The 19,790-nt window shown below is 38.0% G+C and overlaps 2 protein-coding genes across 2 annotated transcripts in view; both read right to left on the minus strand.

The window, feature by feature from the left end:
• Positions 1-1,634: 1,634 nt before the first annotated feature.
• LOC108264138 (extracellular calcium-sensing receptor-like) lies at positions 1,635-9,139 on the minus strand. The gene is made up of 6 exons (XM_017465442.3): positions 8,892-9,139; positions 7,628-7,904; positions 5,424-6,257; positions 4,297-4,506; positions 3,433-3,556; positions 1,635-2,790 (listed from the first exon to the last, which is right to left on the minus strand). The coding sequence occupies exons 1-6, from the start codon at positions 9,137-9,139 to the stop codon at positions 1,886-1,888; spliced, it is 2,598 nt and encodes an 865-aa protein (XP_017320931.1). The 3' UTR covers positions 1,635-1,885.
• A 936-nt stretch (positions 9,140-10,075) lies between these two features.
• plch1 (phospholipase C, eta 1) overlaps positions 10,076-19,790 on the minus strand; it is a 54,678-nt gene continuing 44,963 nt past the window's right edge. The window contains exons 17-23 of the mRNA XM_053678183.1: positions 19,126-19,250; positions 18,948-19,032; positions 17,763-17,909; positions 16,861-16,940; positions 15,594-15,653; positions 14,702-15,062; positions 10,076-13,417 (exon numbers count right to left, since the gene is read on the minus strand). Coding sequence (XP_053534158.1) covers positions 11,124-13,417; positions 14,702-15,062; positions 15,594-15,653; positions 16,861-16,940; positions 17,763-17,909; positions 18,948-19,032; positions 19,126-19,250 — 3,152 coding nt within the window. The 3' untranslated portion in view covers positions 10,076-11,123. The remainder of the gene's footprint in view (positions 13,418-14,701; positions 15,063-15,593; positions 15,654-16,860; positions 16,941-17,762; positions 17,910-18,947; positions 19,033-19,125; positions 19,251-19,790) is intronic.

Consider the following 19,790-nt stretch of genomic DNA (forward strand, 5'->3'; position numbering starts at 1 on the left):
ACCACTTCACTACTGAGAGGGTGTATGTTGAGCCTTACTGTCTCCATGCTATAGTGGCCATAATTTGTCATTTGTACTGTTTGCCATAATTCTGGTCTTGCTTGGGTGTTGTCAACTGCCTCCATTATTTGTGGTGGTGTCAGTGGGCCTGGGTGTTATAGCTACCATACCACAGTGTCTGTAATATCTGTCTTTCTTTGTTTGTTGTTTAGTGTTTGTAACTTTCGGTTAATCGGTGTCTTCTTTCTCTCCAGGAGCCAGTGAGTCTTGGTGGGACAGGGGAGGCTAGCTGCATTTAGTCGGTGGTATGCTTCACAGTGTGCTCAGTGTGCCAACACAACTTCCTTATGGTGCAGGTAGTGTGGTTTTTGGTGTGACTTGCAGTGGGCTTGGATGACCTCCCGAGTTGTAGCTGGCCTGCCTTCTCCCTGCCAAGCCTGGGCCTGAAGAAGTTCTTAGTTTTAAAACCCTTATTGTGTTTCATGGGAAAGTGACTTTATATTTTCATGTTAAGTTTTAAATGATGCTGAAGTGTCATAATAAAATATAAATTTTTTTATATTCATACTCATGTCTCACTCTCGTGTTCCTTGCCCTGATTGGTGAAACTTATCTGTGTGCCTTTTGTTTGGGAGTATTTCCCTGGTTCTCCCCCAGGGTGGCGTAGTTGGATTTACTGAATTTGGGATAAACGTCTCCCTCCAACTGGGAATATTGCCACATTCTGGTGTGGTTGGCAGGGTAAACGTTTTCCCTTCATATTGGAATATTGCCACATTTTTTTGGCGTAGTTGGCAGGATAAATATCTCCCATCATATTGGAATGCCACAGGTGCATTAGATTCTGATTCTGTGCTTTGTGTTTTCCACATTTCCATTTATCCACATTCAAAAATGAATCCTCTGCAGAAATTTGTAAATCCAAGAAATCTTTGAAGTGATTTTACATAAAGCTGTTGTTTCAGAAGCCTGCTTAACACCTGCTTGACATGGCTCATGGCTTTCACAGAGGAGTAGAAAGAATATCGTGGCTGTAAGTCATGATAAACCCCTCCACCATGTCACACAAAACGTCACTAATGAGTGGTAAAGAAATTAACACTAATTAGAACATGTCAGTTATACGATTATAGGATTTAAATCTTTCACCTCTTTGGAATCAAATGGCCTCAGCCTATGTGAGAGCTTTATCTGGGAGCATTGATATAAACTGAGCGACTACAGGTTTTGAAGACTCCCTCCTGGCTTGAAAAATACAAGGAACAGTGCAGTAGAAATTCTTTACACATAACTGGATATTTATCCGACCAGTGAGTTGTGACAGATGATGAGGGTGGTGTTTTAACACATATTATAGGAAAGAGGGGACATAGCGTCTCTTCAAAGCTGCATGTCTTGCTTGATTTCTGACATGCAACAGGGAAGAAATAGGTAGAGGAGGGAAATTGGAGGTGACTATAACTGAGAGAATATATGGGTTAAGTTTTGGGGGGTTTTTTTGTTTTTTTTAAATGTTTAACATATTTTTAAATTAGCACCCACATTTAGCAGTACTTACACATTCACACACACGTACACACACACACAAATTAATCTGAGCCTGATTAATTAACTGGATCTGAGCAAGGCTCTAAATGACTTTTATTTATTAGCAATTATAAACAGTAGAAACAGTTTACATGAACTTTATGTGGAGGAACATATACAATTTATTAAATATTAACTAGCAAGATTTTAATATTTCCACCAACACACTCTGGGGCTATCTAAAAGTATCATTTGAAATATTTAGTCACTTAAAATTAGTACTATGACTGATGAACATTTTTTTCATTATTAATGAAATCGCATTGACTATAGCACAGATGCTGTTAATATCTGTTCTCTATTGTGTTTTCGCCATGAGGAATTTCTTGGTGTTGTTTTCTGGCTTAAGTAAAATAATGTAACATTTTGGGGCAAATATACATATCAGGAGACCAAAACTAGAAGCTAGGATGGCAAATATCTCTACAGCGACACTGTACTTCCCAGGAGAGCTGACATATGCTGGAACAAATGTGATCCACACAGCACAGAAGATCAACATGCTAAAAGTGATAAATTTGGCTTCGTTAAAATTATCTGGAAGCTTCCGGGCAAAGAAGGCCAGAAGGAAGCAGATGGCAGCTAACAGTCCAATGTAGCCTAAAACCAGAGAAAATCCTGTCACTGACCCCACCATGCACTCTAAGATGATCTTTGACCCTTGAATGCTTAAGTTGCGGTGAGGAAGGGGGGGGCTGAGGGACAACCATACAGCACAGATAATCACCTGAATACAGGTGAAGAACAGAACACTTCCTCTTTGCTGGCCTGGTCCAAACCACTTCATAAGTGATGCAGATCCAGGTCTAGCTGAACGAAATGCAACCAGAACCACAATGGTTTTGACCAGGATGCATGAGATGCAGAGAACAAAACTGATCCCAAACGCTGCTTGCTGTAGCCTGCATGACCATAATGAGGGCTGACCCACAAACACCAGTGAGCACAGGAAGCAGAGTTTGAGTGACAGCAAGAGCAGGAAGCTGAGCTCAGAGTTGTTGGCCTTGACGATAGGAGTCTGCCTGTAGTACACAAAAACCACACCCACAGCTGCTGTCGTCATGGCACCACACACAGCAACAGTCATCAAGGTGATGCCCATGGACTCACTGAAGGAGAGGTACTCAACCTCACGTGGTACACATGCAGTCCTGAGACTGTTGGACCAGAATTCCGGTGGGCAATGATAACATTGTAGTGAGCCTGTAAAAGAGATTTTTTAAATAAATAAATAAATAAATAAATAAATAAATAAATAAATAAAAACATTTAGCACATCCCATTCATCATTTTCCAATGATGGCTTTTTTTTTTTTTTTATTAAAGATTGTGTTTAATGTTGTACAATGTATGCAAATGAGGTTAGGTCCTATTATGACATTTTCTTTATAGCAACTAAAAACAGTCAATACCTCACCAGCCTCTCTTTTTAATAAAGACAAATGCTACATTGCTGAGAAGCAAAGAACCGTTACAAAGAACTGATACTGGAGACTCCTTGCATAAATGTTCAATGAACAGCTCTTTATAGAATTTTTGTCACTACTTACACATTTTTTATATTTTTATGTGGAGAGTCCACCATGCAAGTCCTTGTTACTATGTAAGGTTGTTAATATAGTGACATATTAGAAGGAGCACGTTAGCATATACTTATTATTAAAAGTATTATTATAGAAACACCTTCTGACAAATTACAACAACACAGAAGATAATGAAAACAATTTCATTGAATGTTATAGGGAACGTCCATGGTAAAGTTGACATTTGACATGTTCTGCCTTTCTATGAAGATGATGTGCACTGTATTTCATTTTTAGGAGCTTTCTATAGTGCTAAAGGGACCTGTGACATTGCTGAATTCGCCTTCAGCGCAGGGCAAGCAGTCAAAGCAGCAAACTGGCAGGCCCTTCCTTATAGCTTTGCGTGTGCCTTGGGGGCATTCAGCGGTGCACACAGAGACAGGCACCTAATTGATCAGAGAAAAAAGGCATTTAGAAATCAAGTCAAAGTTGTACGCACTTTAGATTTTTATGATGCATTTTACCCTTTGCCTATTTTCAGCCTGTTAAACTGTCAATAAACATTTTTTTTTTAGTTTTATATAATTTCCAGCACATATAGGTTGATGATGCACACAGCCCTGTTGATGAATGAATTTATGATTAGTGTGGGGACTGAATAACAAAACATCTGATTGTACAAAATTATTTGAATGCTGTGGGCCTTAAAAATTAAACAACAAATAATATAAAAAACTATGAAAACTTTGTGGAGTGCTAGTTTATAATGCAAAACAAAAAAATAAACAAAAATGTATTTCATTTTACTGAAAATTGTGAAGCTACAAGTGCATTTGCAATTGTGTATATGTTCTTGTAAAGCCACCAATACTGTATCTGTCAGAATGCAATTTAAAAGAAGTCTCTACACCAAAAAGTTCTTAAGCAATATTATAAATATATTTCATCGCAAGTCTATCAAATGGGATCATGCTCACTCAATCACTCAATCACTCACTCACTCACTCACTCACTCACTCACACAGAGAGTATGGTGTATATATTCAACTACTGGCAGGGTTTCTCAAAGAACCTGGAGAAAACCCCTGCAATCAAGGGGATAACATTTGAAACACCACATAGACAGTAAGTCAGGATCAGACACTGAAACTGTGAGGTAGCACTGTGGCAGCCACAGATGATTTACCTTGTTAGAGTTTCCTGGCCAGCTGATGGCAGATTCCTTAATGATGAGGTTAGAACCCTCCAGTCGGCCAATGAGGACATACTGCAAGGTTCCTCCAGGACCTCTCTGCCAATTCACTATGTCATAAACAGCTGGAATTTCCCCATCTTGAAAATAAAACTTCTCTCCCAGCTGTGTTGTGAAATTGAGCAGCTTAAGCTGCTCTAAGAGCTAGGAGGACAGGAGGAGAGTGAGCTAGAAGGACTGCCACATATTGGATAGCATATAATTTTTTTTCTAAAGCTTTTACATTTTAAACTTTCTGGTTTGTCTGTAACAAGCTGTATTTTCTGCCTTCTTCTTCTTCTTCTTCTTCTTCTTCTTCTTCTTCTTCTTCTTATTATTATTATTATTATTATTATTATTATTATTATTATTATTAAATTCTTATTCCTTTCCATTTATATTTATTATAAATATATGTCTTATTATCTTAGAAACTCTTAGTAAGATGGAAAAGATAGGAGGCAGGTGAGGGGAAAAATAGTTTATAGTTGTTATAATGTAAATGATAACAGGAACTAACTTGCCTTGAAGATGATGCAAAACATCTAAAACTATAAAAGCATTATGCTTCTTTCATTAATAGCTTAAAAATGTGGAAAATTGCGATGGTATAAGGGTAATAGTACACTGTAAAACCAGATAAGTTAATTTAACTCAAAAAATTTGAGGAAACTAATTACCTCAAAATTTTTAAGTTGATAAATCAATTTCTTTAAGCCAAATACACTTCAATATAACAAGCTTGAGTTAAATTTTTGTTATATTTAAGTGTATTTGGCTTAAAGAAATTGATTTATCAACGTAAAATTTTTGAGGTAATTAGTTTCCTCAAATTTTTTGAGTTAAATGAACTTATCCAGTTTTACAGTGTATTTCAGGACAGGAAAATAATTAACATTGTCATCATACAACTGATGGAGGACAGACCTATAACAGCACTCAATTGAATGTTGAAATCCAAATAGACGTATCACTAATGACTTTCACCTGTATTATAAATGAAGCATCATGAATAAAATGCTGATATAAACTTAAAAATGAAATAAATTATATCAAATTTTGTTATAAATAACACATCTTACCTGTTGTGTAGTGATGATGTCTGGTGATGAGCAGCCTGGGGTCATCGTGGGGTCAGAACTGTTAGGTGCAGTGCAGGACAGCAGAGAGTGGAGTGCATATGCAGCTGCATAAACAGCCAGATACACGTTATAAGTGGCTCTTAAGTTGGAGACATCTGTAACACTATTCTGAACCCCCTTTAGGCTCTCCTTCCCACTGCACAGTGGTAAGCCACTCTGAGATGCTACCATGTTGTTCTGGACTGGGCTGCAGCCAAACGTCCTCTCCCATAACTCTCTCAGTATTGTGTCTCGAGGATACCGGGAGGGATGGAGCTCTTGTAGGTGTTTCTCAAATCCAGGAATAGGTGCACTCCTAACAGCCACTCCCAGTGTGCCTTGAGCAATGGTGTAGAGCTCAGGGTTGCTCAAGAGAAGGCTACTGGTACTCCAGATCTCACTGGCAAGGAACTGTCGGTCTGTGACGTTTCTGCGAACCAGCTCAGTGAGGAACACTTCTACATCCATATACCAAGCAAATACCATAATCACACGAGCAGATGAGCTCTGCACCATCTTCACAGCACGGTCGACGTCTTTTGCCAATCTCTCACGGAGAAGAGTGCTGACAAAAGCTAGGCAGATGCCGGTACCTTTCGTCTCCTCCTGAAATGCCTGCACTGCTTGGAGTCCATAGTCATTGTCTGCCACCACAGCACCAACCCAGGTCCAACCGAATCGTTTGGCCATCTGGGCCATGGTACGAGCCTGATACATGTCACTGGGGATGGTGCGAAAGAAATTGGGATATTCTCTTCTGTTACTGAGACACACACATGTAGCCAGGTAGCTGATCTGAGGGATAAACAGAAGATATTCCCAACATAATTGAACATGATGATCAAAACTATCAACAAAAGTCAGTATATTTAGCTTAATGACAAAGTAAAATTGCTCAAATACATTCATATTCTCAGATATACAACATATTATCTGATGTGCTGCCAACATTTACAAAAAATGTTTTGAAACTCAAAAAGTTTTACACAGCATCAATCCACAATTTGATCTAATACTGCTGTCAACTGAGCCATTTAAGTATCATTCAACTGCCCCTGGTCTTATGTGAATTATTGAAAATGTTACAGGGAAAAAATAAAGAAAAATGGAAAAAAAAAAAAATTGCATTACAATTCTGGACATCACTGACTTGGATCCAATATCCAAGTGAAGCTCCACTGAAGAACAGGTGAGACTTGGGCATAAGCTTTTTTTGATGAGTGTAATCATTAGGGTAACATATGGGACCACCCACAGCAATCTTTATCCATGAAAATGATTCAGGCTATCCATGCAAGTGATTCCCAAATGAGGGAAGCTCTGACAGATGCAGAGCGCCAGGATGTGCCAGGCAAGACCAAAGGGCAGACAGAGTCAGGATAATGCATCCCATCAGGCAGCATGAGTAACATGCACAGCTTGACAGAGACAGAGAAACAGACAGAGAGATATCTACACTCTTTACCTTACCTTATCATTATAGAAGCTTTCCTTAAACACATTCAATTCAATGAATTATTTACAGTTCTGTAAAATGGTCAGAGACCAACCTTTCATTACAAATCAAATAGCCCTTTCTGTACATTCAGTGCCTTTGTGCGATTTAATAAGAATAACAATAATGAACAATTATCACAGGGAAAAAATTTTTAGCAGAAAATCATACAAAGGTCTTCAACAATTTAAAAAACAGTATGAAATCTGTATATATTTTATTTGTAATATTGAACTTTAACATTGATCTGCATCAATAAGTACTGTATGGCTGTTTGACTGAAAGTGGATTCAATTTACTGCATATTTTAACATTGTTGTTGTTTGCCATCAAATCATTAACAATAAATATTGAATGCCAATTTGAGTGAAATCAAAAGTGTGGTTTCTTACTTGCATACAGTACTGTACAGGAACTCAATATTAAATATAATAACTTTGCTAGTGGTGCCTAGTGATTTCCACCACTGTAATAAAATTGTAAAATCATTGACCCCCATGGCTGTGTTTCAAGGGCCTATAGGGAACAGTGAAGCACAGCTGGTTTGTCCTAGAGTGCTCAATGTTCTCTCTATAGAGTAGCATGTTGTCTGTTTATTCATTTACATTTATGGTATTTGACAGATACCCTTATAAACTTGTATTCTTGTTTTGCTCTGCATGGCACTCACCATTGGTACACGTAGTGGGCTCAGAACTCTGGACAGAATAATACATTGTGTGGAAGCAGAGTCTCCAATGATAAGTTTGGCAGGTCGGGTGGTCTCACAAGTGCCGTTCCCCCCACTGATCATGGACATGACCGCTCTCAGGCTATGAGGATAGCGTGTGCAGGTATCCATGATACGGTAGCCCAGTCGCAACCCCGGGAGCAAAGAAGGATTTCTGTTAATCTCCTCCACAGCAAAGACAACAGCCTGAGCCCACTGCACAGGACTCTCCTGAAATCTGAGCAGACAAGCAAAGAGAGTTAATAGCTGGATGAGATTTTAAAAATCCTGCAGTGGGTGACACTCAGAGCAGAAGCATGTCTATATATATATATATATATATATATATATATATATATATATATATATATATATATATATATATATATTTATATGTATGTATGTATAGAGAGAGAGAGAGAGAGAGAGAGAGAGAGAGAGATTTTTTAAATGTGGTACAGCATTAACACTTTTTATTTAATATATTAAGCTATATTTTTAGTATTTGTTAAGGTTTTTAGTTATAACGATCTCATGTATATTAAAGTGAAGCTAAATGTATATACTGTACTGCAAAGAATTCCACACAATTAAAAGCTTACAAATAAAATGAACTCAGCTTTAGTCATGTAGATATAAAATACCGAAAGATTTTTAAGTGCCCGTGACCCTGAAAAGGGAGTAAGTGGTAGAAGATGGATGGATGGATGGATGGATGGATGGATGGATTTTTAAGTGTTAAGACATAAGTGATGCCAGGTAGCAAAAATACTATTATTTAGGTTGGTCCTTACTGAAACACATAAAAACAAGAACATATATCTCATACAAGTATGTAAAAACATTCAAACAAACAAACAAAAAAACTTTCAAATATATAATATATTTCATAAAATGTGAAGTTTGTAGTTTATAATTTCCATGTGCTGGATTTTCACAATTTATAAAGTCTTCATTTTAAATAGTGCACTAGGAATATTATGAACTACATTGCAGAGATTTAAATCACAACATGTTTATCTAAATCAGATACAGATAGTGTCCTGCAAAGGCAATCAGATGCCAAATGCACACTGGAATTTAAGTCTTTATATGGTCGATTGTTGTGCTGGTTTAAAAAACAAAAGTTTTTATGGTTGTTCTACAGACAAAAATTTGTCACTTTTATTTTTTTTTTTTAAATTTGGGAAGACATTGGAGAGAGAATTAAGAGGCAGCAACTCACTCGGAGCAGGACTGCAGGTACGGTTCTTTGGTGAAGCTCATGTCAAAGGTCGGTGGCAGCACATAGAAATTGATGAGTGCACCGATGACCACATCTCCATCCTGAGAGAGACCCACAGTATCGAGATGCTGTGCATGGTCCAGGTACACACATCTCTCCTCCTGATATTTCCCCACCACATCCTCACCCACTACCCAGAGTAATAATGCCAGCAGGGTAAGGCAGGGAGAAAGGACTACAGCAGTCATGGGGTATGGTGTAGCTTCACTGCTCTGCCTTCCTCTGGCTGCACACAGTTTCTCTAGCTATTTCTAATACCCACAAAGTCCTAAGAGATGACAAAACAAAAACATGGACTAAAGTGTTCCAAGAGGTTCCAAATAACATCTCGTTCTCCTGGGCCCAAGAATTAAAGATAACTGAGTTAACAATTAGCAATTAATACAGTTGAGCGGCGATGCACGGGGATTCAGAAAGTGATTGGGTTTTTAAGGTTGCCCTTAGAAAGTCTTCATAATACTTGACCTCTTAATCTCCCAGGGCATGTTGGGAGATCCAGATGTACATTCATCGCTATTGTATCTACATAACTTCACATGTGATTATGTGAGTAATATGTAATCACATGAAAAAAGAACATATGCCATACAAGTGAATTTGAACTATGTCTAAACTATGTGAAAAACTCACGTGAAAATAAAACCACTTGAAGCCCTACATTCACATGTGAGTTGAATATAACACCACTAACTGTATGTAAACGTCACGTGATTATTCATGTGTCGTTTGTCTGAATTTTCTTTAAGGGTAGTGAATAATATGCTTGAAGATGAACAGTATTTCAATAGTACACCAAGCATTACTTTGCAAAGTCCCACTCCAGAGTCTTGTCTGTGATCTTTCCCAAGCCTTCATCATGACTGCTTCACGTTTATTGATTTAATGTCTAGTTTATGCTTTCTTGGCAATGAACTGACCTTTTGCTCGATCCACATTTCAGAGTATTGCCTAGCTCCTTTGTTTCTCTGCTACATTGTGTTTTTTTTTTTTTTAATAAAACCACAAACCTGTACTCTTTATTACAGTAGCTAGGTCTAGTTAAGTTACGTGACTGTAAAGCTGCTTCGTGACTATGTCCAATTTTAAAAGCACCATACAAATACAATTGAATTGAAACACACTGATTCATTTAATGACAAACATTACTTTATTGCATTGGTAAGAAAATGCTCAGGAGCATTTCATGAGCAAAAATAAAAAGAAAAATTGAATGCCCTTTAACGCAGAAAAGTAAAAATACAACTTCTTCAATTAATAACCCATACATGTAACTGTCTCAAGCTAGTTGTGCTAGTATTGTGAAATGTTTTTCCTTTTTAAAAGAAAGAAAATAATCAGACCCTCAAGTGTCTTTTTTTTTTTTTTTGCTATCTGTATCAAAACAATTACAAAAATAAAAACTTTAACCTCACAGGGTTTTTTTCCTTGCAACTGAAGTAGTTTTTATAATCAATGAATTCATGCCTAAAAGAAAGAGTAAGCAAAACCACATATGCAGGTATTTTTTCTTGCACTGGAAAGGAGTCAAAGTTTTACGTAAACAGGGCACAGACACGTCTACTTATTATCTGTGCATAGTCATGCTGAATATGTCCACAGTTCACATGCTGTAACAACACATATTTTCGAATTTAAAACCCATAGGGCCGTAAATAAGGGCAAATTTGGCAAATATGTCAATATATATACAAACACCATAGACAAATAACAAAAAGAGATACAAGAAACATGAACAAATTATATATTTCAGAATGGAAGCCCCTCTAATCAATTAATAACCATTTAAAAAGAGACAAACAAAAGACCAAAACACCAAAAGAGAAATGGCTTAAGAAAACAACCATCATTAAACTTGTTATTTCTACAATACATATTGCAAACAACATTTAAAAGCTTGACTTGGACTAATTTGGTGTAGTGCATCTAAGACAGAAACTTGCTTGTCCAGGATATATGGCAATATTTACACAATACTGGAAGCTTTGATTTAGATTTTTTATTTTTTTTTATCTGTACTTGTGCTTAAGAGTACATTATTTTTCACTGAAGGGGAGCTGGTAGTATGTATTCTGAAAGCACAAGTACAGCCTTGTGGTCTGAGAAGTATTTAAAAACTGGAAGGAAAGCCACAGTGGCAGCAGGTTTGTATACAGGCAAATCAGGAAGATAACTTCAAAGCCTTAGAAGGAAGTAGACCTCAGGCTCAGAGGGAGGACTGGGATTATCAGGGATCACAGAGTCATCAGCATAATACTGATCATGGTACCCATAGCAAAGTGTCCTGCAGGATCCCTCAGGCAGGCCACGGTCCTCCATCCCTACCTGCTCCAAGTACCCAGCAATATATGAACCAGTGGAATGCCTATTGATGAGGGGATTTTGAGAAGAGACTGCCTTATTGCGGAGGACCACATCAGGAGTACCCCCTGCAGGTCGTAATTTGAGTGCTTCCTGCTGCTTTTCGCGGGCACGATTGGCTATGTGACGGACACGACTCTGACTACGTGAGGAAAGCTTTCGTGACAGGAATGGAGGAGGGTCATTCGAGTCCTCTGAGGAAATGACAGAATTCAATGGCACTGGTGGGAACACTGAGAGAGACTTTGGGGTAGGTTGCAATTGATGGGTAATGGAGTGGGAGTCCACCTCATCTAAAGTCACCAGTTTGCGAAGCTGCTCTGTCAGGGGATCTGAAGCCTGTTGCTGATTGGCCTGGCCACACATCCATTTCTGGTCTCGCATGGCTGGAGTGATGAAGCTGCGACTGATGACTTTGTATTTGCTCTGGAAGTTGCATGAGATATCCTCAGATGTTAAGTCACCCAAGCTCTTGGACTTACATGGACTTGGAGCTGTTGGGACTGGAGATCCAACAAGGTAGATCCCTTTGTATATCTCAGAATGGGTAGGTTTCAAAGCCTGGTTTTGTTGCAAGGACTTAGAAGATTGCTTTGGTGGAACAAAGGTATCTCTGTGTTCCACAGAGCTATAGATCATATTACAATCAGACCAAGGCATGTAGGAGCAATTCTGTGGTTGAGAGTTGATGTCTTGAGTCCTTAAAAGACATTCTGAGGAAGAAAACCCATTCTGGAAGTGCTGTGTCTTGAAAATCATACCATTCTTGTTCCTTGTCTGACAGTGCCTGTTGCTATGAGTGACCCCATTGTACCTACCAGGCTTAAAATGTCTGGATATGGTATCATTACTTCTGTTACAATGCTTTGTCTGGGACTGGTTGGTTGGGCAGTCGTGCTGATGAGTGCTGGAGACAAAAGGCTCGTGTGGGGATGAACTATGGAACAAAGATGACTCCGTGGGTTTATATGAAAGTTTGCTCGCTGAGGTGGGTAAATAAAGAGAATTCTGTACTGACTCATGACGTGATGGTACTAGAGTCAAAGTTGTGTCCAAAGGTTCTCCATCCACATTGACCTCCACCTCCATCAAGCTGCTGTTAGCAGAGTCATGACAGATAAGGAAACGCTCTGAGGCTGTGCTGTTTATCGAAATGTCTTTGTAACAACCGTATTCCCAGTTTTTTGAAAACTCAGAGGACTGGCACTGGGGCTTGTAGCTTTTATCTCTATGAAATTCCCATCCCCCATTTTTTTCTACTGTTCCTCCAAAAGATATCTTGGTAAGAGGGGAACCGTTGCTGCCACCTGGGGACATACACTCCAATTTATCTAAGTTTTTGCAGATAGTCTTTTCAGGAATGTCATACGCAGAAACAGGAGAAAGCACTTGCTCATCTAGAATTGTGAAGACAGTTGATTCAGTGGTTTCAGGACTACAAGGGAGGTCTTTTTCAACATGCTGTTGAGACAAGTCTTGGATAATTTTTTGTGGGGTGCTGAATAGTTGGTTGTTCATTGGTGGAACAGACAAGTGAGGGGGTTGGGACCCCAAATTTAAGTTATTCTGTTCAGCAGTAACTTCAAACTGATTAATAAGAGCTGATATGGACCCACATGTGTCATACTCATTACCTAGGGACACAGCATCAATGAGGTGAGAGAGAGCACTGTCCTGAAGTGACTTCTGATCCTGATGGTTAGACTGATGCAATGTGGGTAGAAGGGGAGATATGGCATTGGTGGCTGAAGAGGAAGAGAAAGGATGTGAAGCTGCTTTGGATGTTTTGTGACATTTAGGAGCTTCACATTGGTGGATCTCCGTCTGCAAATTAACAAGACAGTCGGGTTGATCCAAGAGACTCGAATGACCTTCTGTGGGCCTTTGAGAAGGAGTTTTGGTTTGCACGGTCAAACTATGCCTGAGGGGTTCTGTAAGGACATCAGTGCTAGTTTCACCACATCCTCCTATAACGAAGTAGGACGTTTCATCTGTTTCTACATACTCTGTGGTTCTCCACTGTTGTGTACGGTGAGTATTGTCATCAGGGACTTCAGTTTCAATAAGGAGATCCACAGACGCAGATCTTGTCTTCTCCAAAAATAAATCTGTGGGAGATAAAGGATAAAGTGTCAGCAGTTGTCGCTGAAATTTGCAAAACTTCAATAACACCAAACTCAACACAATCCACTCTGTTCACAAGGACAAATGGAATGTGCCACCACGTAGGACCGTGAGAGGAGGGTTTGAGAAAGAGACTATGTAGACAACATCCATTTTTCTAGTTATTTTCATTGTGTTTCCAAAATAACCAATGATCAGACAACATGATCTGATATAGCTCTTATTCCATAAAGCAAACGTCACAGAAATACTTTCTTTAACATCAAGAAATAAAAATGACATCAGTGGAAACGTGTATTACAGATGTTTTAGATGAGGCAACCATAGTAAGGTTTGTCGATTACCTGTGGGGTTTCCTAGTCAGTTTTCTACTATAAAGAGGAACAATAGTAAAGACAGAACAAGACAAAAGCAAGTTAAAGTAATGAGGAGGAAAGGCGTGCCTTTTTTACAACAAGCAGTTGTAAAAAATAAATAAATAAATAAATAAAAATAATAATAAATTAGAATGTGGAAGAAAAGTTAGACATTATCAAAAATTATAACATTTGAGAAAAAATGTTTCAACAAATGTTTGACATTTTCAAAGTGAAACATAATTAAAGAGAAATACTGTATGCTTCATCAGTTGTAATAAACCGCCTATTTTCTGTGACTGGTTTGGTATCAGCTATTGCCTGAACATGACTTTTCGATCTATAAGAAGTGGTGACTCTAGAATATTTGTACTTTCTCTTTTTTAAGTTTATGCGTCCTTGATGGCTAATTCACCAAGTTAGGGAGAATTAAATTTGAGATAAATTATTTAAAGCGATTAAGGAGCATGATAGGGTATTGAGTGTAACTGTTGATGTGTCTAAATGTGGAGTTCGGTTTGCACAGTAAGTCTACATGGTGTTTGCTACACTTTTGAGGTGCTTTAGTCCAATCTTATCTGCAAAGCCTGACCACTTCAAATCTGACCAGGATAAAGCCATTACTGAAAGCAAACAAATGAATGAATGAATGAATGGATTCATTGATTAATGGCCTTCAATCAACTATCAGTTGTTGCTCCTGTTCGGCTGTAATAAAAACGTGCATCCATGCGGTCCCTTTGCAGATAAGATTTGACACCCCTGTGGGTTCAGTACATGGGGGAGAAAGCCTTGTGTGTGTGTGTGTGTGTGTGTGTGTGTGTGTGTGCAAGAATTAACATATATTTTCAAAAAATAAATATAAATTGATAAGATATCAGTCCGTGCCTGGACATTGGTTATTAAGCTCACCAATTATAGTGCTGGCACCAGTGTCAGGTCCGTCGTTTTCAGAGGAGGACACAGTAAGCCGACCCTGTAGGAGCCTCTCCAGAGGCATGGAGGCCGGCCGGTGCTGGAGGCCCATCCTGGGACCCACTGTCTTCTCTATAGCTGGTTGTTTGAGATCCCCATTGCTGCTTTCCTCCTTGTCCAGTGAGGTTTCGGACAGTACCATTTTAGTCTTCTTGCGTCCCTTGGCAGGAGCACTAGCCGTCCTGCGTAGCAGGTGGTTACTTAAAGAGCGTTTACGTGGTAGAATACCAAATTGTGTGTCCACAGAAGACTTGGAGCCCTTGCTGAACAGACCCCGAAAACCCCGTAACTGACGACCCTGAGGGGAAGAACACAAGGCAAAGATTATTAATAATCATTAAACATGAGGTGGATAATATGCATATATGCAGATTATTAAACCTATAGTATTTAAATACGCACATACACACACACACACTAAAAAGTACAGCTGGACACAAATGCAATAACATCACACAGGTTCTGATGATAAAATTCAAAAGGCAAACATTTTCATCATTTGGGAAAAGTTATGAGGCTTTGTGCTTTAGCGATGACAAGAATGTTTAATTAGAGAACTTGAACAGAGAATTAACTTCAAATTCTCTGTTTTTTTTAAGCTACTCTCCATGACCCACAGATGGCGCCAGAATACACTCACAAACAAGCCACTCGTCACGTTTTAACACACATCAGGCAACTAAAATCGAATGCTGTAGATTTAGTCTAGGTTTGTACTACATAACAGACGCAATAAGAATTAAGACATGACAGCAGAGCTCACACATGGAACAATGCAGTGTGTAGTATCATGCAGTGTCATGCAGTACACTCAGTACACTTATGGTACCTTGTTGGCTCCTAGAAAGTGCAATATTGTATAGCTGGGATTGAGGACTAGGGGACTCCACTGGAAAGTAGAAAAGTAACAGATGGCACAAACAAAGCCCAAGCTGCTTAATATATTAACAGTGAACATTAAAATGACAATTTTTGTTTATGTTGACATATTCAATCGGCCTGAGATGGAATTTCACAGCTATGACTCGATTGACATATTATGTATTGTATAAGTAAGAAATAAAACATGATGGGGTGGTGTGATGAAGCAGACGTATTGTTACCATCCGGAGGTTGATTATTTTTCTATAACAACTCAACCCAACTTCCTTTTACACCAAAGCAATTTGTTAACAGTTAAAATCATGCCGTACTTTTTTACTGTTTATTGTTTATCCATTTTAATCTATATATTGTTGTGGAACATCCGTGAAACAAGTTAGTTTACACTTTCCCGCAACATTTCCCAAAACAGCTATTTTTTTTCTCACTCTTAAAGTTAATAAGACAAAAAAAAAATATGTTGGAGAGTATTAACTCCTCTGTCCTAAAGACTTTCATGACAAAAAAAACAAAGTGCTGACAAAAAAGACTCCTTCCATAAATGTTAAGTAAATATCTCCACATAGAAACTTTTACCATATTAATGATTGTTCTTTGTTAAATTACATGTTTTGAATCCATTTATGATTAATCTTAGATCATGTCCCTGTCAGTACTGCTGTTAAGGAAAATTAATCAAGACTATCTGACTAATCAGATTCAAGAATTCGACAAAGCTATGGTATAATGCTATTAAGATATTATTCATTATATAAGATTTTCATGAATAGGTCTATTTTTTATGTGTCCAAACTAACTTTTCAGTTAAGTGATACTTTTACTTCTAACTTCTACTTCTCGGTTAACATGTAATTCAATTCTAAATTCATTTATATACTCTTAAATTAGATTGTTTGATCATTTATAAATTCGTTATTATTGTTGTTGCTTTATAGTGATAACTGTGTTGTTAAAGAAATGACAGCTTGGATGACAGAATGGCTAACTCAGCTATCACGTGGCTTTTTAATTAAACCTCAACAAATTCTGGCGAAAACTAAAACCACCTGTCACCAGTTGGACACCAACCAGCAGCGAGATAATGTTGTGTTAAAATCTAGATAGAATTTGTTAAACATGTAGTGTTAAAGGTAAAGAATGGTAGTTATGATATTCAGATGAAAGAAAATGATAGACCAGGGAAGGCAACTTGGAGATATGGGTCATGAACTCACCTTGCCATAGATTTCATGCACTGAGATATGGACAAAGATGGATGCCTCCATCATCCCCTCCAGATAGACGTGTCTATAACCTGTAACATGGTAGAACGAGCAAGAGACTGAGGTTGCTCAAGATTTCTAGTCAAATATTTAAACTTCCCAAAAAACAGTTTAAATGTCATTCTTGCTTTGGATAATCTGGAGACCAAATTCAAATTCTGTAGATTTGTTTGTCTTTACTCTCCTACACTTGTATACTGTAATGATTGATAATCTCACTATCTGGGGTCACCCAGAAGAGAATGTGTTCCTTTATGAGACTGGTTCCTCTCAAAGTTTCTTCATCATTTTGTCTCAGGAGGTTTTTCCTCACCACTGTCACCTCTGGCTTACTTATAAATATATCTAAATATACATATATCTAAATCTACTTCCGTAAAGCTGCTTAGTCATAACACCTGTTGTTAAATGAATGACAAAAGTACACGCTATGCTCCATCCTGTGTTAGATTTTGATTGAAGAGTACTTAAAATACCAGCCAAACACTAACTAATAATGCAATCTACATTTCACAACCTAGAAGTGAGGAAGTGTTTTTCAGGTACACGTTATTACCTGCCAGTACAAAATGTCCTGTTACTTCTCACACACACTCCTCCTTGACACCACAGCATCCATTTAAAAGAACATTTCATCCTGTCTTACACATAGCCAAATCCATACACAGTTGTTCTTGTTGTCTCTCACCTAGTGGGATTTGTTTCTCTCGAGTAAAGGGAAAGATGGCATTCTAAACTGACTCTCTGTTTCCAACAACCTGCCATGCCACCAGACTCCTGTCTTAGGTAAGTGTACTACGGCATGGTGGTGTTATCACATTGGTGCAGAAGAGGCTTGAGTTTGCTTCTCTTACCTGGCATGAGGCTGGTGAATGCGACTGTCCTCTGGCCCACAAAGTCTCGCCCAATAGGATCATGATCCCATACTAGAAAGCGTACTAATGCAATCTCAGGCATGTGCAGAGTGAACGATAGGGTTTCCTCCCATACTGGGTTAAAACCTACATAAAGATGCACACAGTAAGATAGTAAAATACACAAATGTATACCTTACTGAACACACATACACAACCATGTAAAACAATGTATATCCTAGACACTCAGCCTATGACATAAATAAAGTCCATTATCACTGATAATCCCAGTAGCTGCAATTCACTGAGATTCTGATTACACTCTAAAAAATGCTATTTTTCTACCCAAACGCTGGGTTCAGCCTTTTGGGTAATTTAACTGACAGTTAATTAACAGTCTTGAGTAGTTTTGGGGTAGTTTTGTGTAACCTAACTGCTTCGTTAGTGGCTAGGTCAATTTCCCTGACAGTTGAATCAATGTACCCCTCCCTCACCCCGACACATCAGCCCAGCTCCTCGGGTCAAATCAACTCAGCACGGACTATTTGAATTCAGCTCAGGTGGAGAAACAAGGTTTGTATCGATATATTTATCCATAAAACCTTTACTGTACACTAGAAAAAGCAAAAATGTGCGATAACAGTCCAGTTTACATGACGTTAAATGTCCCACTATGTTAATTAAATACAATGTTTCTTGTAAATCATATGCTTTATATTATTTTTGTTGCAGTTTAAAATTTAAAAATAATAATAATAATAATAATAATAATAATAATAATCTAGTCCAGTAAATGGATTCTCGGCTTAAAAGAAAATTGAAATGGGGTACTGAAGCCAAAAAAGTACAGATCATGTGAATATGTATAATCATGTGATCACAAAAAGTAACATGAAAATAAATTAATCAATTAATTAAGTGTATATAAATATAAATATATATATATAAATATATATATATATATATATATATATATATATATATATATATATATATATATATATATATATACATATATATGTTTCACAAGTGCAAATTAATCAATCATTGACCACAATATTAATAAGTAAAATCAGAATCATGTATTTTTTTTTAGTCCAGATGGAATCGTACTTCTTTTTGTACTTGGTGACAGTAGGTTCTGCCAGAAATGTTTAAAAAAAAAAAAAAAAAACATTATTTTACCATTATCATCAACAACCCGGGTCTGTTCTTTACAGCAGTCCACTGGAAGACCAATGATCTCCACCTCCACAAAAGGATCAATAATCTGAGATGAAAAAGAAAAGGAAATCACATACATTTTTAGGCATACCACTTGTGCGACTGTGAATTATGGGTAACGTGATGTTGGTGAGCTGACCTCCCCTCGATCACCCAGCATGGAGTCAGGTGGTTTAGGGAGCTGTTGCCCGCTGATGATTTTCAGCACCAGCTGTTTTTTAGGATATGCCGGAAGAGGGTCATCGCTGTACGGATTAAAGGATCCTGGAATGCATTAAGAGACAAAACGAGCAAAATTCAGATTTACACAATTACCCAAAATGTAGTCAGCCATGGCCTTTTTGATATCTAATGTTTGCATCTTTAGTTTTGCACATGGCTAAAGTTGCTTACAAGTAATAGAAGTCCTTAAAAAATCATTTTTGTAAATCTTTGCCTCAACTGCATCCGGTTCATCGGCAGTTGTGATGGCAGTTTGGGCTACAAGGTTTATATTATGGCCCTCGTTCTAATAAGTTATCACTTCTATAACAAAAACTTACATTGAGTTCTTTTGTTTTTCTTCCATTTGCGAATAATCGCACCAACTGTTGTCCCCTTCTCACCAAGCTGCTTGGCAATGGTCTTGTAGCCCATTCCAGACTTGTGTAGGTCTACAGTCTTGTCCCTGACATCCTTGGAGAGCTCTTTGGTCTTGGCCATGGTGGAGAGTTTGGAATCTGATTGATTGATTGCTTCTGTGGACAGGTGTCTTTTATACAGGTAACAAGCTGAGATTAGGAGCACTCCCTTTAAGAGTGTGCT

Source organism: Ictalurus punctatus, chromosome 4 (genome assembly GCF_001660625.3).
Source record: "Ictalurus punctatus breed USDA103 chromosome 4, Coco_2.0, whole genome shotgun sequence".
Classification (NCBI taxonomy): Eukaryota; Metazoa; Chordata; class Actinopteri; order Siluriformes; family Ictaluridae; genus Ictalurus; species Ictalurus punctatus.

Excerpts from the sequence above, each read along its gene's own strand:
- LOC108264138 (XM_017465442.3), bottom strand. The coding sequence starts at position 9,139 with ATGACTGCTGTAGTCCTTTCTCCCTGCCTTACCCTGCTGGCATTATTA. Across the intron at positions 6,258-7,627 it reads GCCCACTACGTGTACCAATG|ATCAGCTACCTGGCTACATG; the intron begins GTGAGTGCCATG and ends TTTATCCCTCAG. Across the intron at positions 2,791-3,432 it reads CGAATTCAGCAATGTCACAG|GCTCACTACAATGTTATCAT; the intron begins GTCCCTTTAGCA and ends TCTCTTTTACAG.